The sequence below is a fragment of the Rosa chinensis genome, chromosome 7 (assembly GCF_002994745.2).
Source record: "Rosa chinensis cultivar Old Blush chromosome 7, RchiOBHm-V2, whole genome shotgun sequence".
Lineage (NCBI taxonomy): Eukaryota > Viridiplantae > Streptophyta > Magnoliopsida > Rosales > Rosaceae > Rosa > Rosa chinensis.
In genome coordinates, this window is record NC_037094.1 from 654,349 (window position 1) to 676,583 (window position 22,235).

The window sequence follows — 22,235 nt, forward strand, 5'->3', positions numbered from 1 at the left end:
ATATTGATGGAAAGCTTCGGATGTCTAGTTTCCAGATATTTTTACGTCTTGTCAATATCATTTTTCTAGAAGAAGTTATGGCCGATTTAGTACAAGAAGGTCAGGCTGCGCGTGAATCTGAGGTCGGACGGGAATTTATGTTTCGAAGCCCAAATCACACTGAGAAGCCCAAGGACGATTTTGTGCTTCATATTCCGACTTATGATGGACAATTGGCATGATGTGAATGGTTGGAATAAGTCATCAAGTTCAAGAGCCAATAGGAAAACTCCACTTAAGCACATGGACCCTAATTCTTTTAGGTTTTGGATTTCCTACACAACAGAAAGATGAAGGCAACCTCTAAGGATATAAAAGGAGATCAATCTGCAGCAGCTCTTGTCTTCTCTCTTCTCCTCTCTCTTGCTCCCCTTCTTTGTTTTGTTTTCTTCTATGTTGAACTAACTATTTAGTTAGGGGTTGTTGAAGCCCCAAATCATGATTGTAAACTTATTATGACTTTCAATTAGTTTTGTTTATCTATTGGATGAGAATCTAATTTCTATCTTCACATTGATGATTCCTTTGCATGTTTTCTTTGGTGCGCAACTTAGATTGCATGTTTAGGATTCTATTGCTAAGAATGATCATTGCCTGTGCCTTGTTTCGAGGGTTCCGTTGAGAGTTCTAGAGTAGTAAATCGTCTATAAGGCGAGTGATTAGGTTCCTAGGTTAATTGAGACGCGTCGTACTCAAGATGCCTTGTGATGTCTCGTTTTCTATTGCGTAATGATTTCTATGTGTTAAATCTAGAGTTGCGTCAACCTAGGTTGCATTTTAGAAAATAGGTTAGGTGTAGAGTGTCTCTCACCTAGCATACAAGTAAGGAAGAACAATAGGTTAATTCAGGCGTTGGGTTAACTTGAGCATCTTCATCCATAGATAAATGAAATTAGGTTGAACATGATTAGTTTACTTGATTGATTGGTGGTGGACGCAATTCCTCTAACTTGTTTTTATCTTTGATTTTCAAAACCTTGAATCAAGTCTTTTTATTTTCAGAGTCGTTCAGTGTTTCGTTTTTATTTAATTAGTTCGTCAACCAAAACACCTTCAAAAATTATCAAACTTTGTCAGTAGTTAGTTTATCAGGTCTAGAGTCTGTCTGTAAATTTTCGTGACATTTAGAATAGTTTAGAGTCGTCTGCTAGTCAGATCTTTATAACTGGACAGTTTAGGTTTATTCTGTTTTGAGTCTTTAGATTAGTGATTAGACCACAATCTCTTGCGGGAACGATCCCTACTTATCTATACTATTTTCGACATTCTTGTAGGGTTAAATTATAGACATTTTTGTGCATCTATTTAGGTGTATAGAAATAGCCTATCAACAACCAATTTCATTCTTGTCCACTACCATGTTAAATTCCCAACACATATTGATATCATAACAAATAATCCAAAAAAAACCAGAATTCCACCAAGTATGAACATCACACGATAAGATAGATCCAAAAACCCAGACCCTTACCATTCTTCTTTCCCCAAAGTAGAGATCATTTCGTCGTAGTAGCATTTCACCATCACTGACCATTCGACTCCCTAGCAGACAAAACATGATCAATACTCAACTCTCAACAGATTTCATATTCAAAGCGAAGTCCCGAGTTTCTTACCATTCCTTGACATCAACGTAGCTGACCCAGCAACTCCTCTCTTCCAAACTCCAAAACTTCTCAAAATGCAGAAATCCACCAAAATCCTCACATAATCCAATACAACGACAGAAATTAGGGTCCCAAGTTTAAGTCGGAATGGAAGTCTCAACCAAGAAAAGGGTGACAAAACCAACTTACCAGACGGAAATGGGTAAATCGGTCACTGCGGCGTTGGGTGGCTCACGCGCCAACGGCGGCGCGTGCGGTGGTTCTGATCGGATTCGGAGGTCCGGAGTTTGGGGTTTTAGTAGACTGTGAAGCTCTGATTCCATCCTTCGAGACGGTGTAGCTCGATTTAACCCAGAAAAGAGAAATCGATCTCAGCAGAACTTGAGACTCCGGCGAAGATGTGTGCGATGTTCTCCGGCGTCGGCATGCTACGGGGATTCAAGGTCTGGATATTCGGTGGGTTCTGAGTCGAGGGTGATGGCGGCATGGCGGAGCAGTAACCGGAAATTGGAAGAAAACCGGAGAACAGTGCTGCCGCGGTTTCGAGGTGAGCATGGAGGCTGGAATCGATGCATGGTGGTGATTTTGGCTGGGCCTTGATCGGATTTGGATGTGGGTTTGATTAGTGGTGACGAAGACAAGGTACGGTGGCCGGAGATTGGGTTTTCCGGCGTTTGCAGAGGGAAAAAGAGAGAGAGAGTGCGAGAGGTCGGGGTTGATGCATGGCTTCTATTTTTCCTGGGTTTGGGTCAGATTCAGGTGCTGCATTGATTGGTGGAGGCGGTGTTGTATGGTGGTGGCCGGAGATGGAGTTCTCCGACGATGGCAGAGAGAGTGAGAGGAAGAGAGGGTTCGGGGGGAGAGAGAAGAGTACGGCTGAGGGAGAGAGAGAAATGAGGAGTCTGCTAGGTTTCCTTATGTTTATAGCCCGTGTGCATTGACGATTTTACCCTTCCGACGAATTACAAAAACTCTTCTAGCCAAATGCTTTCTGTTTTGGGCTCGTAATTTTTCTTGTACTCGTTTTTCATCGGAAACTTCCTTAATCACTTCTCGACTTCGTCCTAGGCCCAAAACTCAATTTCACAAAAATTAAAAATCCAAAACTTTGTTACAACTCAATTTATTGTATTCGAAACTTCAACAAACGGTCGCCTGACTAAACTTCTGTAACCTTCTGGACCAAAAACGAAGGACTCTGGCCCAAACTTAAATTATAAGGCCCAAATCGTGATCTCAATACCAAAATAATTTCCAAAATCAATTCCTTCACTTAAATTACCTTGCGAAAAGTCTTGTTGGCATAAAATTACCTTAAAAAATTACATAAAATTTTCGGGGGCTCACAATTTGAAACTTGAGTGACCAAATTGTCGAATGAGTCATAATTGAGTGACCATTTGTGGAATTTTTCCTATTATATATACTAGTCTGCACATGTGTACGAAATTTTTTTGTTGTTAAAATAAAAATAAAAAAAATTGAAAAATGGGTAGTTATTGCAAAATAAATAGTTTTAGTGGTAGTTATTACAGAGAGAAAATAGTGAGAGTTGTAGAATTATTTCTTTTTAATTTTGTTAATAAAAATCTATTTTATAATTGTCCTATTTAGTCTTGTGATTTAATTTATTGTCAAAGTTTTTTAATATTTTTTTTTTTGGAGAAAATGACAAAGTTTTTTAATCTTTTAATGTTAAATTTGTCAAAATTTTCAGTTTTGGCTAACAAAGCCTCTTCTTTTAATAATAGTACTAGCCTTCTTCATACATGCTTTGCATGTGTAATAGTTTATTTTTTAAAAAAGAAAAAGAGTGATTCTAGTTGGACCTCCAAATTTGATATTTTGACCTCCAATTTTTTTTCCAGTTATTAATTGACTTTGTCAACTTATATGAAAAGACAAATAAGGACAAAGAGAGAAAAATGAAAAATTAAGTAAGTGTTCAAGTAAATCTCTAATTTGTATTTCTAATTCCCTAAAACAGTAAGTAAATAAATAAATACTCTTCCAACCAAATATAACCCAAATATAACATTTAATTAAATTTTTTTCCCGATATTTCCTTATATTGCCTATATAGTTTTATAATTTACTCAAAACAATTAAGTAAAAATAATAATTTCTATACATGGCCCATCATTTATTACAAAGGTAAATTCAAAACAATCTGATTTGAAATTTTCTTAAACTAAATTAATTGAATATTATGATATAGTTATTACTCGATCTTCCAACCCAATATCCTTGAAATCCTTCTTTTAGCAAATTCAAAGGGGTTCCAACAACATATCAAGATCGAGAACCAACTATCTGATTAATTTTGGTGGAGGAGAGACCTACTCATAAGAGAGCAATGTCATGTGATTTTGATTAATTTTTATTCTCGTGGTTGAAGATAGAGATAAAAAGTAGAATAATAGATTGTTGTATCTCATAAGGGCGTTTTGGTAAAAATAAGGAGGTTTACTTAGATTTTCAAGTATTATAAAAAGTAAATTAGAGGTGTAATAAGTATGAGAGGTCCAACTAGAACCACCTAAAGAAAAATATAAATGAAAAAAAAAAACAGTTATTGCATAAAGAAAATAGTGGGAGAGAAAAATGGGGGTTGTGAGATCATTTATTTTTAATTTTCTTAATAAAAATCTATATGTTTTAGGGAATCAGAAATTGAGAGATAATCGTTGTGTATTCTCATTGATAATAGGGGCCTCTTTATATAGAGGATTACAATGCATAGAATCTCAATCATATAAGGAAAGTAATTCTACATTGATTAGGATTCTAGATCCTTCTAATTAAATCCTATTACCACTAGGTCAAGTAACCTAGAGTTTGGGCTAAACACAAATTAGGTTTTCCTTGAACACTCCCCCTTGTGTTGCCCAAACGCAGTGCTTCTCTCGTTGTCTCGTTAAAAACCTTGCCGAGTAACAAAAACCCAGTGGGACAAAAATAATCTCTGTCGAAGGGGAAAAATATCACAACACACCCTTCACGTTTCGAGGTGAACATGTAGACATCTCCCCCTGATGTCTGCGTCTCCCCCTGATGACTACGATCATGGGAGTTCAGATAATTTCAGCAAGCCAATTCTTGCCACATGTTTCTCAAACGTGGATTTGGGCAATGACTTAGTAAACAAGTCTGCCTTACTGTCCTCAGATTGAATCTAGTTCACTTTGCTCTCGAGGAGAGTCTGTTGTTGCTGATTGTGCTTGGTGTTATCGCTTTTGATGTAGCCTTGCCTCATTTGTTCAAAACAAACAGCATTATCCTAAATGCTCGTAGGCTCATCTGTGGTAGACTTCAAACCACAATTGTTCGAACATGCGTAATTATGAATCCAATCCATATTCATTCAGGAACCACTTCATGAAGAGCAATGATCTCTGCATTATTCGAAGATATAGCGACTAGGGTCTATTCTGTAGACCTCCAAGATGTCATGGTCTTTTCCCATGGTAAACACTTAACCGGATTAGGAATGACCTTTGTGTGGGTCAGAGAGATACCCAACATCAGCAAAACCTTCCAAAACACATGTCGTTTTGGGATGGGGATAGTGGACGCAAGCCAGGGTTGGCGGCATACCTGGTGTGTGATGGGTCCGAATCCATCATCTCTTCGTAGGGATAGAACAAGCCCATATCACTCATACATCTCAAGTATCGAAAGATATCTTTTACACCAATCCAATGGCGTCGCGTTGGCGCAGAGCTATATCTAGCTAACAAGTTCACAACATATGAGATGTCCGGTCTTGTGCATTAGGATAAGTACAATAATGCGCCTATTGTACTAAGTAAGGCACTTCTGCCTCTAGCACATCTTCGTCATCATCCTTTCGACGAAGAGGATCCTTTTCAGGATCAAGACTACGGACGATCATGGGTGTGCTTGAAGTCTTGACCTTGTCAAAATGCCTAAGCATCTATCGACACGATGCTCAAGTTCCAAACCAAGACATAATCGTGTTTTCCCAAAATCCTTCATCTCAAACTCGGATTTCAAGTGTTCAGCGGTTTCCCTTAACTCTTTAAGGGCTTCTAATGAAGATCATGTCTAACATGAATCGCGATAGAATTCGAAACTTGTCATAGAAACGCGTGGGCATATCCCTTCCCAATCAAGTAGTCACTTTAGTGAGCGTTTCAACCTTATTGTAAACGCGCTCCATGGTCTAGAGCCACTTGACTTGGGTAAATGAAGTTCACCATGAACCTTCATGTATATTCCGTATCTAGATCCCTATAGAGATACGTAGTGACCATATTTATAAGCTGCATGTTCAGTTATTCGGGAAACTACCAAACTGACAGGGTAGTGGAGTGCAATGACATCCATTACGAGAGAATATGTCTCATCGTAGTCGATTCCAGGGCGTTTTGTGAGAAGCCTTGTGCCATAAGGCGAGATTGCCATCTCTTTTTCTCATCACGCTTTCTAACGAAGACCCATTAGTCAACAGGCTTTATGTTAGGAGGTGTTGGCATCTCTAGCTCGAAAACCTTCCTCTTCGTTAGAGAATCCATCTTAACCTGGATCGCATCTTTCCATTTAGGCCAAAAACTCTCTACGTTGGTATTCATTCATCAACGGAGCGTGGTTCGATATCATCTGACTCAACAAACTCATGCGCAACGAAATGCGCAACTACATCATCAATTATGATGGAGTTTTTATCCCACATCTCATGTACACTAGTGTAAGTTTCATAGAGCTCTATATTCTCAGGAATAGGTTCTGATGTTGAGGCGTCCCCCAACGGTAACCATAACCCGGAAGATACTCATGAGACGGATTTTGAGTCTTGATGATCAAAGGATTGGAATGTGCCAAAGTATCATTCGAACCCACGGGCCTCCCACGCATCCTAGCTGGGGCCATGGCCTGTAACGCCATAATGCCACTCTCTTTGGCATTGGCGCCATGCCTACCTCCGTGTAGGGTGGCGCTACGTCCTCTCGTAGGGACGTCCTTCCTTGCAGGCATGTTTGCAGCATATTTGTGTGATCTCGTCACTTTAATAGGGATCAAGATGAGACATAGTGGGGACAGACCACGACAAATCCTGTCGTTCCTGTTGAACATCTGTGTTCTTATCTCCCCCTAACGACGGGAAGACTGTCTCATCAAAGTGACAACCCGCAAATCTAGCGGTAATGAGATCGCCTTGCAAGGGAATTAAGTGGCGGACGATTGTTGGAGTCTCAAATCCAACGTAGTTGCCTATTCGTCTGTAAAGACCCATCATAGAGCGCTGTGGCGGCGCAATTGGCACATAAATGGCTCACTCAAATGTGCGTAAGTACAAAAGACGTGTACCCAGTCACTAGCTGTAACGCATAGGTACATTGAGTGGCGGTAGGTCGTAGACGAATTAGCATAGCTGCATGCGATATTGCATCACCCCAAGCAGATGTAAGAAGATTGGTGCGCATTACCAATGTTCGGACTACCATCGTAGTCATTTCCTCGAGACCAATTGGGTGTGTACATGGAAATGTGATGTCCAACATCAAGCCCATTGCAATATCCATCGAAAGTCTTTTGATGTAAACTCTCTAGCATAGTCAAATCCAATTGACTGAATAGGATGATCTGGGGAATGAGCCCGTTGTCATATGATATGTGCTAGGAGTGTAGCATAAGTAGCATTTATAGGTGGACAATGGCACAACACGTGACAGGAGTATTTGCGTGTCAACCAACATCATAAAATATTTAAGCGTCTGCAAGTTGGTTGAATTAATCCACAAAATCCCTACGGATTCTTTGTAAGAACAGAATGAGTATTGTCATATCCTTTACATAGGACGGTCTCAGTCCTAATTTCCCTAAGGACAGCAGTAATCAAGGTGCCATTTGGCAAGTGGAACTTGTGCTATTCCATGTCCTTGAATTAATATTGATGGCCCAGCCATCGTAGTCACAAAGTAATATGCTCATAATCAAAATTGAGTCATAATGAAAAGAACTCGAAATTTTATTCATAAGCCAACGGAGTACATCATTGTTTCTTTGATCAAAGAAAATCTAATCTAATAAAAAGTAATATGGCAATCGCCTACATCTCTTGGAAAATAAAGACTTAAACAGAATTGGCGATCTATTGATCCCAGCCAGATTTGTAGTCTTCAACCCTTCACTCTAGATCATCTTCTTGATCTTCTTGTTCCATATAGTGAGCTTTTCTTGCTTCACAATATGCTTTGTAGACGGTGACAAGTTCTTCACGAGCTCTACAAATGTGTGCCCAATGATCAGACACTCCACATCGAGAACATACATCTCTTTGCTCGAACTCCATTGATTGAGGCACTTTGAAAGCGTCATTTAGATGGCTCTTAATGTTGGTGGCGCCACCAACATGGCCAGAGGCGTTGCCTCCTCTCTCTTTTCACGTTTACCTCTTCGGTTCCGTGTTCGCCTATTTTGGCGGTTACCTTCCCAAGTAGAGCGATTATATGGATCAGAATGTCCAGAAGTATACCTAAGATTAGGGTTTCGCTCTTGGCGCCCTCTCTTAGAGGTGCAACTATAATTGGATTCCGGAATATGTTCTGTTTCCACGGATCTCGAATTATAGTTCTTCACAAGGATATTATCATGCTTTTCAGCGACATTCATAGCTCCAATGAGCTCATGAAACCTTGTGATCCGTCTTGCATTTACATCAATTCGATAGTTCTTAGCAACCATCAATGCAGAGACGGGGAAGGTAGAGAGAGTCTTCTCAGTCAACATCGCATCTGTGATCTTTTTACCACAGAATTTCATTAAGGATTTAATGCGAAGTGCTTCCGAGTTATAGTCAAGAACTGTCTTGAAATCACAGAAGCGGAGGCTATGCCATCTCACTTCTAGGTCAGGAAGCAAGGAGTCACGGACGTTGCCAAATCTTTCTTCGAGTGAGACCAACAGCCTTCTGGGGTCTTCTTCATTCATATACTCGTACTGGAGCGAATCATCCATATGACGAGTCATTAGGATGATGGCTTTCGCCTTATTTGCCTCTAAGGATGCTCTATTTGCTTCCAAAGCTTGAGCGTGCTCAACAGTTATCACGTCCTGGTTAGGCTCGAGAATCATATCCAAGATTCCATCGGCCTTGAGATGCTGGCGGATATCACGAACCCACCTGTGATATTCAGAGCTAGTTGTTCTCAATGGAGCAAAGTCCAATTTGTTCAGGCTACTCATCCTGAAAGAGAACAAGAAATTAGGGTTAGTTTCGGAGCGAAGTAGGCTATCACGAAAACATATGAAATTTCTAAGCGTAATCGCTTTCAAGAAATTAGGAATTTCCGAGCGTAGTCGCTTCCAAGAAATTCGATTCCAAGAGATATTGGATTAGATCGAAACAATGATGTAAGTGGTCGATCATAAATTCTCTACAAACTCCAAGTTTGGAGATCTCAACAAGCTCTAAGCTTGGAGTGAGCACGAACCCCCACAGTTCGGCTTAATTTGGTCTCCCCTATAATGAAGAAAGGGGGGTAGAAGAAGGGAGGTTGCAATTCCCCGAGAAAAAGAAGAGAAATTGAAATAAAAACTCAAAAACAGGAACTTTTAGTAAACCATACCTCTTAGGATTGCGGATCGCATTCGATCCTCATTGTAGGATTGCAAACAAGCTTCAGTTCTAGGCGAATCAAACTTGTTGAAATTCGGAGCAGATTCGCTTCTAAACAGCTCCCACTCTGATTGGTGTATAGGTCAAAAATGTCTCCAATAGGGTGATATGCACAGGAACGAGCATGCTGAACAGCTCCCACCTTGAATACTGTACAGGTCTCAAAACGTCTCCAATAGGGCTAAAATATTGAGGTCAGATGGAGGAGATAGAGATGAACAACTTTGATGAAGAAAGTATTTTGATCAGAGGTCCCGAACAAGACGTTTCAGGGCGTGCAAGCAGGCTGATCTGCACAAAAACGAGCGAGCTGCTATGCTACAGGGGCAGCAGGAGTGCCGCAATGCTGCATGGGCAGTAGGTGGCACATGGATGCGCAAGGGCTGCAGGGGTAGCTTACGGCATGGCTAGCAAGGGCTAGGAGCTTGCGGCTGTTTTGGTGAGAAGAGTTTTGGTTTTTAGGGCTAGGGTTAGGGCTCGTGCTGATAACGTGTTTTAGGGAATCAGAAATTGAGAGATAATCGCTGTGTATTCACATTGATAATATGGGCCTCTTTATATAGAGGATTACAATGCATAAAATCTCAATCATACAAGGAAAGTAATTCTACATTGATTAGGATTCTAGATCATTCTAATTAAATCCTATTACCACTAGGTCAAGTAACCTAGAGTTTGAGTTAAACACAAATTAGGTTTTCCTTGAACACTATATTATAATTGTCATATTTATCTTTGTGATTTAATTTATTCTCAAATTTTTTTTAATTTTTTATGATTAAATCTGTCAAAATTTTCAATTTTGCCTAACAAACATTTATCTCTTAATAATAGATTAATAGTGTATATATATATATATATATATCTATACTATTATTAAGAGAAGAGGCTTTGTTAGCCAAAACTAAAAACTTTGACAGATTTAACCCTGAAAGATTAAAAAACTTTGACAACAAATTAAATCACAAGGGTAAATAGGACAATTATAAAATAGATTTTATTAAGAAAATTGAAAAGAAATTATCCCACAACCTCCCATTTTCTCTCCCACTATTTTCTCTCTGCAATAACTACCCACTAAATCTATTTTCTTTTGCAGATAACTTTTTTTTTTATAATTAAAATTTTTCTTACTCTGCATCATGTGATTGGAGATTAGTATATATATAATATAGGGGTTAAAGAGTTGACTGGGGCAGGGGACCCACTATGACCCACTAAGTTACTGGCTCCGCCCATGGATGTTGGTATATGTGGGCTACCTTTTGGAACCTTTCAAAGCTCCGAATATCCTAATTTTGGTTCCAATAGAAATAGTTATACCCTCGCATATTCGCATCTCACCATTCAATCTTGGCTATCTTTTACGTACATGGACCTCAATACCGTGTCTCTATATTGTGATCCATCTGCTCATGTTCTCTGGAATCGAACCAATAATTCGTCTCAGAGGATATAGTAAATTAAACATCTCTAACATTACTATAATTCCTTCGTGTCCCCCCCCCCCAACACTGCCGAGTTGGTTGGCAAGATCGAGTTCACCAACCTTGGTTGCTGGACTCATTTCTGTGGGTACCTAATATCTTATCCCCCAAATCCAGGCATACCATGTTCTAGTATTAAGTAACCAAGTCCAGTTGCAACCCATTTCAATGATTTCATGATCATCTTTAGCCAAGTGGGCGGCTTGTCTCTTACTCTACTTACCACATTATAAAAGGGCTCTGGAGCTCTGTCCCTTTACTACAAGGAAGAAGATCGACTAGCTAGCTCCTTTTTCATTGTTTCATATATACTCTAAAATAGTCATGGCCCCAAATATTCCTTGTAAGAAATCCAGGACCTCGTGCGTTTTCTTGGTCCTCCTCAGCTCTGTTCTTTGTATTGTAACTACATCTGCAGAGCTGCAGAGATTCGAACACCCCACAAAAGAAGATGGATCACTTAGCTTTCTAGTGCTTGGTGACTGGGGAAGAAGAGGAGAATTTAACCAGTCCGAAGTTGCCTTTCAGGTTCCACAAATTGACTCCCACACTTGTTCTAATTCATATATTGTCACTTATATAGTACTGATAAACTTCATTGGCTACACACACACACACACACATATATATAGATATATGGTTGTGTATGCTAAACAAATTTGTAACTGTTTCTAAATTGGGCAGATGGGAAGGGTTGGAGAGAAACTTGACATAGATCTTGTAGTTTCCACTGGAGACAACTTTTATGATAATGGATTGAGCAGCGAACACGATACGGCATTTGAGGAGTCATTTACCAAAATCTATACACAAAAGAGTCTGCTAAAGCAGTGGTACAGCAGTAAGTTCCCAATGAAACTAAAAGGCTTTGTTTGTATCTTTGTTTTAAACCCCATTATTTGACGTTACTAAAGGTAGCTTTCTTCACTTAACTAGTTTCCAATTTCTATATATACATATATATGTATGTAGTTTTAGGCAACCATGATTACAGGGGTGATGCAGAGGCTCAACTCAGCCCCCTGCTAAGGAAGATTGACAGCAGATGGCTTTGCTTAAGATCTTTCATTGTTGACGCAGGTGAGCCCCTAAATTTTGGAATTTCCGATTGATTTGGCTACATGCATGAAACTAAATTACTGAAATGTGTGAGTTTCTATGAATTTTGGCAGAATTAGCAGATATTTTGTTTGTGGACACCACTCCTTTTGTCAATATGTACTTCACAAGCACAGAGGACCATACTTATGATTGGCGAGGAATTCCTTCTCGCAAGGCTTATATTCAAACCTTATTGAAGGTACTATTTTTGAGATTTGAGAAATCTAGGTTCAATTTAGAGGTTAATTGAAATAGGCGGTTGAATGTGTATGACTATACCAATGTTAATTTTGCAACAGGATGTTGAGTTGGCATTGAAAATGTCATCTGCAAAGTGGAAGATAGTTGTTGGACACCATGCAATTAGAAGCATTGGGCATCATGGTGATACACAGGAGCTTATAAAGCACCTTCTCCCAATTCTTCAGGTATATTAACACAAGTTAATTAGATCACATCTCTTGCTAAAACAGAAGATGCAAGAAAGCTATTTTTATTCATTGAAGCCAACTAATTAAACCCTTTATACGTATATCTCAGGCCAATGATGTAGACTTTTACATGAATGGGCATGATCATTGCCTAGAACACATCAGTGACATCAAAAGGTGGTAAATCCTGATTAAGAATTGTTATATGCTGAATCTTAGTTAAAATGGAAGATAATATTGTTTGAGCTGAGACTAATTGCGATGAATGTGCATTCACATTATGCAGCGGAATACAGTTTCTGACGAGTGGAGCAGGATCAAAAGCATGGAGAGGAGACATGAAGAATGAGGAGGGTTTGAACAAACAAGGCCAGCGGGTCAACTTCTTCTATGATGGTCAAGGCTTCATGTCTGTGCAGTTGAATCCCACTCGAGCTGAGATAGCTTTCTATGATGTGTTTGGCAACGTCATACATTCTTGGACTACTTCCAAGCTGCTTCATTTGATTATGTAAAACTGAATCGATAAACTTACTTTATTTGTAGCAAGCTAGCTAATTAGCCAGAGCCTAGAATACATATAGATCTCGAAAGTAATCCACTCAGTTGCAATTAATGCAGCTGTTCGATCTCATTCATTCTTGTACTTAACCCTATCCATTCTTCTATGTGTTTGCCAACGCCATACATTCATGGACTACTTCCAAGCTGCTTCACCCATCTATTTGATTATGTAAAGCTGAATCGATCACTTACTTTTGTAGCAAGCTAGCTGATTATCCGGAGCCTGGAATATAGATTTCGAGAAGTAATCCACTGAGTCTCGATTGCAGCTGTTCGATCTCATTCATTCTTGTGCTTAACGCATGCATGCCAAATTCAACGTACGTTTTAAACATTCCCTGACGATTAGAACTAAGAAATAAACAAGCTTAGGCTTCAATCAGTGACTTAAATTCGAGGAGTTAGAAATTTTGAAAGACAAAAGTGTACAAGACGAAGGAAATTGCCAGGAAACTGATAAATGGGACCCAACTTTGTTGCTGCTGTCCGTTACTGCATGCAATTATGCAGACTACCCTGCTTTCTGCTGAAGCCGACTGTAATCATGACTTTCCGATCAGTGGGTCTACATAGTATCTACCACACACATATATGTATGTATATTCACTACCGGCTTTCCAAGCTTGTTACTTGAAACCAAAATGTGGCATCTCCATATATAACACATACATTGCTAGCTCTGCAACGTTTTGAAGATTAACCGACAGAAACCCTCATAGATCGAGCCAGTCCTCTCTGCCCCTCTCTCTTAGGTAACACGCTCACAGACATAAAAGAACTAACCAGCTTGATCAGTGAGGGAGTCTAAAAATCTTATTCTGGGTAATAAGGATGCAGTATATGGGCGTGTACGTCATCGTAATGAGGTGGTTGCTCTGGTTGTGGGTGGTTTGCATGTCAGTGTCAGCTGAGCTTCAGCGGTTTGAGCACCCCGTCGTCAAAACCGATGACTCCCTGAGCTTTCTGGCCGTCGGAGATTGGGGACGAAGAGGCGCTTACAATCAATCTCTAATCGCTCATCAGGTAATCTCATCTCTTTATCTTTCTTTCTGCATGTACATAAAAACAGCGAGAAAATCATCTTGTTATCTTTATGATGATGATGTTCTAGAGAGTACAGATTATTTATTCTTCTGTGCAACGCACAAGTTTCTTACTTCATTTGCTTGAGTTCTTCAGCAACAAGATATCATGATGATAGGAAGGGGAAAAAAGAAAATGAAATTCTTGAATCTGATTTTGGTCAATTCTTGTTGGTCTCTCTCACTCTGGTGTTTGGTAGTTTAATCAGTTAGTTAGTTAGATATTGAGCCTCACTTCTTTCTTCTCTGGATTTTCCGCCTAGAAGCCAATATTTACTAACAAGTCATCGTCTGCATCTCTATTTGTGTCACCCTTCTTTTAACTCGGTTACTACTGCACTCTGCCTTTTGAGGTGATTAGTACTCGAGCTTCTGAACATTCACATTAGGATTGAGTGCCAACCAATTAATTTTCGTTAGCCAATAATGATCTGCTACTAATTTGTAGATGGGAATAATCGGAGAGAAATTAAACATAGACTTTGTGGTTTCAACTGGGGATAACTTTTACGAGAGGGGATTGACCAGCGTAAACGACCCCAAGTATCCCGAGTCCTTTACTCAAATCTACACTGCTCAGAGCCTCCAAAAACAATGGTACATTGGTATGTTTTCCTTGTACGATAATCTATGAATACGTATATAATCAGAATCACTATATATGTGTGAAATATGTTTTGACTACTCTTGAGTCTTGATGTTGGGCGAATGTTTCAGTACTTGGGAACCATGACTACAGGGGAAATGCTTTGGCACAGCTGAGTTCAGTTCTTCGGAAGATGGACAGCCGGTGGCTTTGCCTGAGGTCATTTCTCGTCAACACGAAAATTGCAGACTTCTTCTTCATCGACACCAATCCATTTGTGGACAAGTACTGGTCCAACCCAAAGCACTACAAGCACGATTGGAGAGGTGTCGTTCCTAGGCAGCGCTACCTCTCTACCCTCTTGAAGGTACTACGTGTTAAACTTTATGTTTTTGAATTAGATAGTTGGGTACGTTGGGTATCCTAATTACGTCCACTACTTCGGATTTCTTGTAACTGATGAAACCTCTGATAGAGCATTAATGCTTTTGTTCAACTTGGGAGCAGGATCTGGATTTTGCATTGAGAAATTCTACTGCAAACTGGAAGATTGTCGTTGCACATCATACAATCAGAAGCGTAGGGCATCACGGGGATACCCAGGAAATAGTAGACCAGATTCTTCCCATTCTCGAGGTAATTAAATAGCTCAGAGAATAGCATAGTAGAACGAAGATCGTGCTCTAATCAATCTCTCATATTATGATTCAGGCAAATAATGTTAGAGCCTACATAAACGGACATGACCACTGCTTGGAACACATGAGTAGCACCAATGGGTAAAACGTACAGCCTAACCGCATATTTCTCGGTTGCATTATATCGGTCAATACAATTGTTTGCCTGAAAACATTAGTTTATGATGCAGCCAAATACAATTCTTGACTACTGGTGGCGGCTCCAAGGCATGGAAAGGTGACCTCTCTAGGTTGAATCAAGGCGGGTATGAGTTTTACTACGATGGGCAAGGCTTCCTCTCTGCTGAAATTCGACCAACCGATGCAGAATTTGCATTCTACGATGTTTCCGGTAGAGTTTTGCATCGTTTCAATATATCCAATTCCAAGGGGCTTCACAGTTCCATGTAGAGTAAACAAAGTAAGATCATGGAGCCTTCTATATTATGTTCAATAAAGTGACCCCTTTTGTGCTTGCAACTTGTTAACATTGATGAAATAAAAAGCTGCTCATCTATGAACAAATCAATCTTGCTGAACAATAGACTTGCCACACTTAAAAGTGGAGGTCCAATGTAATTAAGTCCTGAACTACCACATTCATCTGAGACCTGGGACAAAGACTAAAATATTAAACATGTTATATACAGAGCACCAAATACATGGTATTTTCACTAGTTCTAAGACTTTAACTATCCCGTTTAAGTAGGTCAGTTCAGTCATGCCTCCACCATCTATGTAGTTCACCATGGCTGGATCTTAACCCGACTTTGCTCAGTTCGTAACAAAATGGTACCTGGAATCCACATAGCTCTCAACATCCCAGAGGAAAGAACCGAAAGTTACAGCTTCCAAAACAAGTCTCTTCAAACCACCAAAGCTAATTTTGATGTGTTCATCATTGGAAGAATCAACAGTTCCCTGAGGTGTTATAACAATATCAGGTTTTCCAAACAACGCCTCAGTGTGCTTTTCAATGATGCTAACAGCCTCTCTCGATCTGATTGTTGCGTATCTTTGAAGGGTCTCTCCATCGACAGACATCACATAGGTTCTCAAGCGGGAAGGTTTGATCATGTTACCAAAAGGTCCAGGACCCATGCCCCCAGACCAAGAAGATACTTCAGGATGGGAAGCTGCTGCTTGCAAAGAATCATCCACAGCACCAGGCCTCTTGTCCTCTCCCACGGCTTTTTGAATATCACTGTCTTCTCCACCCAGTGAACCTGGAAGGATCTTCATTGTCTTCTCAAGCTGAAACCTCTGATCAACCCGCTTGAGGAAGTATCCATACATTACAGATGCTGCATAAACCTGCCCCACTCTGAGCTTGCTTATCTGTGCTAAAGAGGTCGAGTCGTCCAACCGATTTCCTAGGATGAGAGACAGGTGGTTCTGGATCATCTCGTAGGCTTCAGGAGAATGTAGTCGCTCGAGCTTGTCATCCTGACTCGGCCATGCATCAACTCGGCCAGAAGGGTCTGAAGCAGCAGGGGCAATGGAAGGCACCAAAGAAACATTGGCATCCATGAATTTCTGCACCACTAACGCATATAATATCTCTTCAAGAGCCTTCTTCCTTTCATTAGCTTTAACCTCCGCAATTCTCCTGATGATTGCAGCACAATTCAGTACATAACTACAATTCTCTACTCAGTCGAATACAGCATTTGATTCAACTAACAACACAATTGGCAACATTGTAACTCTCACCTGTATAACACAAGATCAGTGTCTGAAGCGGAAGCCTCTTCCTTCTTCTGCTCAGCATCGCGGTCAGTTTGGAGCTGTTCGAGCTGCTGCTCAACTGCGGTAGGCACAAGGTGAGGGTGGCTTATCATCATCTGAGATAGGAACTGTCCAATCGGCGACTCCAGCTGAAGTGGAGCAATTGGAGCACTAGAACCAGCAGAGTCCGGAGATGAAGACGACGCCCTAACTACCAAGGACCTCCTCCGTATTATTCTTCCAGCTGAATTTGAAAACTGATGCTGCTACAAATGAAATAACATTTTTTACACCTCCAAGCTCACCAATCCATAAAACAAACAAAGTCCAACAGAATAGCTTCTCTTTTAACAAATCAAGATTGAACTAACATCCTAACCACCAAGATTGGAACTTTTCCTTAATTGTACACAATCCAACTAACTCATGTATTGACCCAAAACCCAAAAACACAATAGGAAAACCAAAAAAAAAAAAAAAAATTACCTTGATTGAGGAGTGAGATTTGGAACCCAAATGTCCCAAAGGCATAAACTTGGGACCGCTGGCCATCAAAAGACGGGATCTTCCGACAGAATTCGAAGGCCTAAAGGCCGCAATTGATGATTGGAACACACTCGCTGTGGCGGCTGCTTCCATTTTAAGCTCTGACAAGTTTCGAACGCAAACAATATAATAAAACTGAAAATCCCCGAAAGAAAGAAATTAGAAGCTCGATCTAATTAGAGAAAGAAAGACAGATTGAAGAGGTCAGGTGGAGTAGTGTAATTTGTACCTGGTGGCGGTGAGAGAGAGAGAGAGAGAGAGAAGCGTGTGTGTGTCGTGACTTGAATGTGGGGGGATCCGTCGACTGGGAAATTTCAGAGGTTTCTCATTTCTGTGGGCGTGGTTGAGAATTACAAACTGATTTTTTATATATTTTGTGCTGCTCGTTATTCTCCTGCAAGTATGGGCCTTGGAGTTAATTACCGAAGCTCCCCAAAACAATTATGTTATTTCAACTTTGCTGAATGCACGACGTGTGCCGTGCTCTGCCTTCAAAAACAGGCCTTTCCTTTAGTTTATGCCGGAAATAAAATTAAATTTTGACTTCAAATTTGTTTTTAGCTCACGTTTAAAATGTGATAATTAGTTTAGTTCGCAGAATTATTATGGAAATTATAAAGATCTTTCGAGGTCGGAGTGTTCTAGATAGGGCTAGTCATCTAGGAAGATGATAGGGATGGAGCTCTGGGCCCCCTGACTTTTGTTTTATAAGGGTGTTGTGGTTTTATTGGATAAATATTTTTGTGCTAGTTAAATTTCGCTTTTCATTTTTTGTAGTTCAAAATTTAGAAAATTAAATCTCTTATAGTTAGCCTGAGAGGGGGGGGTAGGGCTGTCAATTTCGACACGACCCGATAACACGACTCGAAACCCGCACGAAATAAAGCGGGTTGAACCCGCACGATTAAAAAGCGGGTCGGCAGCGGGTCAACCCATCATGACCCATTTAATAAACGGGTCAGCCACGGGTCAACCTGCCAACACGAAGTGAACCCGTATAACCCGATTATGTTATACTTCTTGAAATTTTGGACGTTGGGAGTATTTGATCCTAGGATCCAAATATTTTGTTTCATCATTATTGGATTTAATTATTTATGAATTATATATAATTATTTATATTCTTCGTCATATGAAAATTTTAGTGAATTTAATCAATTTATGCATGTTTTTAGTTAAATGGGTATCAGTGTTAACCCTTAAATGGGTCATTTTGTTCAACACGACACGACCTATTTATTAAATGGGTTAAGCGGGTTGGAAACGGGTAACCCGTTTAATAAATAGGTTGGGTTTGAGTTTAAATTTTCGACACGATTAATAAATGGGTTGGGTTTGGGTTTGTCTCTTGTGACACGACATATACCTTGACCCGACACGAACCCAACCCGACACGACCCATTGACAGCCCTAGGGGGGGGGGCTTGAGATTTGAGTTATAATAAGGTCAGTTCGATTCCCTGTAACACAGAACATCATATGTTTCATAATATAATGTAATTTATTATAATCTCAATGTACCATCAGAGATATTTTAGTCATATTCGAATTTATTTATTGTTAAAAAAAATGAGAAAATAAACATTTAAGACAGAGTAATTATTTCACACAACTCAACCCAACTCAGTTAGGCTCTTTTTTTCCTTCTTAATTTTCAATTCTAATTCACTGCTTCGATGAGTGAGTATTCTTAATGGAGATAGTCAAGAAAAAGCAAATAAACAAGGAAGGAATTTAGATAAAGTTTTACATGTTTTTGTTCAAGGAAAACCTAATTTGTGTTTAGCCCAAACTCTAGGTTACTTGACCTAGTGGTAATAGGATTTAATTAGAAGGATCTAGAATCCTAATCAATGTAGAATTATTTTTCTTGTATGATTGAGATTCTATGCATTGTAATCCTCTATATAAAGAGGCCCCTATTATCAATGAGAATACACAGCAAATTCCTCTCAAATTCAGTTTCTCTACAACACGTTATCAGCACGAAGCCCTAACCCTGAAATCTTAAATTCATAGCCTTCAAATCCCAGAAACCACCGCCGCCCACCTTGAAGATCCCAACTCCAGGAGTCCAGAACCGGCGGCCCCACCCCCAGAACCGGCCGGCAAACCACCGAACCGGCCACCGGAAAAATTAAAGGTTCCCCTGCCCGGTTCAAAGCCTTCCTCACCACCTCCTGCAGCCATACTCAACCACCTGCAGCGTCTACACTCCAGTAACCCGGAACAGGAAATTTCATCACCGGAACCGGCCAAAATTCCACCGAACCGGCCACCGGCATCCTCCAAACCTGAACCGGCAGAAGAAGAAAAAAAAAAAAAAAAAGGAGGGAGGAGGAGGCCCCAGCCCAAGCCCACTTGCTGAAGCCCAAGCCCCAAGCCCAAAAAGTTGGGCCCACGTGCAGCAAGCCACCAAGCCGCCAAGCCTCTCTGCCACGTCAGCACTGGACCTGCCACGTCAGCAATTCGGTCAACGATCTATCAACGCCGGTCAACCCTCCGGTCAACGGCCGGTCAACACTTTTCCGGCCAACTTCCGGCGACTTTTCCAGCCAACTTCCGACCACTTTTCCGGCCAACTTTCCTGTCAGCTACAGTAACTCCGGCTACTACAGTACTCCGCTGCTACAGTAACTTCCGGCAGCTACAGTACTTCCCGACAACGATTTTTTTCCGACCATCTTTTTAAGGTAATTTTTCTAAAAGTTCCCGTTTTTGAAGTTTTATTTCAATTTCTTCTTCTTTTCTCGGGGACTTCCAACATCCCTTCTTCTACCCCCCTTTCTTCTTTATAGGGGAGACCAAAAGCCGAACTGTGGGGGTTCGTGCTCACTCCAAGCTTGGAGCTTGTAGAGTCCTCCAAACTTAGAGTTTGTTGAGAAGAAAACGATCGACCACATACATCGTTGTTTCGATCTAATCCAAAACCCCTTCTTGGAATCGGATTTTCTTAGAAGCGACTACGCTCAGAAAATCTCTAATTTCTTGGAAGCGACTACGCTCAGAAATTTAATAGTTTTTCGTGGTAGCCCTTTCGCTCCGAAACTAACCCCAATCTTGTGTTGTTTTTCAGGATGAGTAATCTGAACAAGTTGAACTTCGTTCCACTAGAAACAACTGGCGCAGGATACCATAGGTGGGTCCGAGATGTGCGCCAACATCTTAAGGCTGATGGACTTCTGGGAGCCATCCAAGAGCCTGGTCAGAACGTGCTCTCCATTGAGCAAGCTACTGCTTTCGAAGCAAAACAAGCTAAAGCCATAATTCTCATGACAAGGCACATGAATGACGCGCTCCAAAATGAATACCTCAATGAGGAAGACCCAAGAAAGCTATGGGTAGAACTTGAGCAGCAATTTGGCAACGTTCGTGACTCCCTGCTTCCTGATTTAGAAGTGCGATGGCATAGCCTCCGCTTTTGTGATTTCAAGTCTGTGCTTGATTATAACTCGGAAGCTCTTCGTATCAAGTCTCTGATGGAGTTTTGTGGCCAAGCCATAACTGATACGATGTTGATCGAGAAGACTCTCTCTACCTTCCCCGTCTCTGCACTGATGATTTCAAATAATTATCGGATTGATGTAAATGCAGGACGTATCACAAGGTTTCATGAGCTCATTGGCGCCATGAACGTAGCTGAAAAGCACGACAATATCCTTGTGAAGAACTATAATGCTAGACCCGTGGGAACTAAGCCTATTCCGGAGTCTAACTATAGTCGCGCCCCTAATGGAGGACGTAAGGAGCGAAACCCTAAGGATATGGACAATTCTGGACATTCTGGTCCATATGTTCGCCCTAAAGAGGAAGGAACTCGCCAAGAGAGGCGTGCACGGAACCGTGGAGGTCAACGTGTGAAGAGAGAGAGGCGGAGCCTCCGACCATGGTGGCGTTGCCACCAAGAGGATAGGTCGTCCAAATCGTGCCCCAATGGCGCCTCGATCAAGGGAGCCTAACCATAATGATGTTTGTTTTCGATGTGGATCAACTGAACATTGGGCCAAATCATGTACCGCACCCCAGAATGTTGCAAATGCATACAAGACGTATCGTGAAGCAAGGGAAGCGAATTACATGGCACAAGAAGATCAAGATGGCGATCTAGATCTAAGGGTGGAAGACTACAAGGATCAAGACCCAGAAACTGGCGATTTTGATTAAGTCTTTTTATTTTCCAAGAGTTGTAGGCGATTGCCATATTACTTTTTATTGGATTAGATTTTCTTTGATCATAGAAACAATGATGTATTCCGTTGGCTTATGAATAAAATTTCGAGTTCTTTTCATTATGACTCAATTTTGATTCTGAGCATATGACTTTGTGACTACGATGGCTGGGCCATCAGTATTAATTCAAGGACATGGAATAGCCCAAGTTCCACTTGCCAAATGGCACCTTGATTACAGTTGTCACAGAAACTCTCTACGCTCTTGGGGCAAATAGTACCGTATGAATAGCCAACGAATTCCATGCGAAAATGCATGTAGAGAACGGAAATGAGTTCCTTTGCATTACCTCTAATGATTGCGAACAAAGACGCATCTTAGAGAAGTTTATGTGTCGCTCTAGTGGACTTTATGTCACTATTCGAGCTATTACATCCAATAAAGTTATGAGAGAAGATCTCTTGGACTTAGACACATATTGGCTTTGTCACGGCAGGATAGGTCATCCTGGTCATGATATGATGATCCGTCTACAAAAAGACTTCACACGGACATCTTTTACTAAGCCTGTTCCT

The 22,235-nt window shown here is 40.6% G+C and overlaps 3 protein-coding genes across 6 annotated transcripts; 2 read left to right on the plus strand and 1 right to left on the minus strand.

Moving 5' to 3' along the window:
• The first annotated feature begins 10,646 nt into the window (after positions 1-10,646).
• On the plus strand, positions 10,647-12,996 carry LOC112180393 (purple acid phosphatase 17). 2 transcript variants are annotated; one of them, XM_040510585.1, is made up of 7 exons: positions 10,647-11,303; positions 11,460-11,616; positions 11,712-11,855; positions 11,948-12,075; positions 12,176-12,304; positions 12,417-12,484; positions 12,594-12,996. In XM_040510585.1, exons 1-7 carry the CDS (start codon positions 11,100-11,102, stop codon positions 12,820-12,822), a joined length of 1,059 nt encoding a protein of 352 aa, XP_040366519.1. In that variant the 5' UTR covers positions 10,647-11,099; the 3' UTR covers positions 12,823-12,996. The 2 variants fall into 2 exon arrangements, with proteins under 2 accessions (XP_040366519.1, XP_024174701.2); XM_024318933.2 differs by having other exon boundaries at positions 10,655-11,303; positions 11,748-11,855.
• A 593-nt stretch (positions 12,997-13,589) lies between these two features.
• Positions 13,590-15,741, plus strand: LOC112180394 (purple acid phosphatase 3). Its single transcript, XM_024318934.2, has 6 exons — positions 13,590-13,894; positions 14,402-14,558; positions 14,671-14,906; positions 15,047-15,175; positions 15,251-15,318; positions 15,408-15,741. The coding sequence occupies exons 1-6, from the start codon at positions 13,703-13,705 to the stop codon at positions 15,625-15,627; spliced, it is 1,002 nt and encodes a 333-aa protein (XP_024174702.1). The 5' UTR covers positions 13,590-13,702; the 3' UTR covers positions 15,628-15,741.
• LOC112180391 (UV-B-induced protein At3g17800, chloroplastic) lies at positions 15,683-17,962 on the minus strand. Of its 3 annotated transcripts, none has more exons than XM_024318931.2 (4): positions 17,720-17,962; positions 17,431-17,591; positions 16,930-17,210; positions 15,683-16,825 (listed from the first exon to the last, which is right to left on the minus strand). In XM_024318931.2, exons 2-4 carry the CDS (start codon positions 17,581-17,583, stop codon positions 15,991-15,993), a joined length of 1,269 nt encoding a protein of 422 aa, XP_024174699.1. In that variant the 5' UTR covers positions 17,584-17,591; positions 17,720-17,962; the 3' UTR covers positions 15,683-15,990. The 3 variants fall into 3 exon arrangements, with proteins under 3 accessions (XP_024174699.1, XP_024174698.1, XP_024174700.1); XM_024318930.2 differs by having other exon boundaries at positions 17,431-17,625; positions 17,720-17,961; XM_024318932.2 differs by having other exon boundaries at positions 16,930-17,207; positions 17,431-17,625; positions 17,720-17,959.
• Between the last annotated feature and the right edge of the window lie 4,273 nt (positions 17,963-22,235).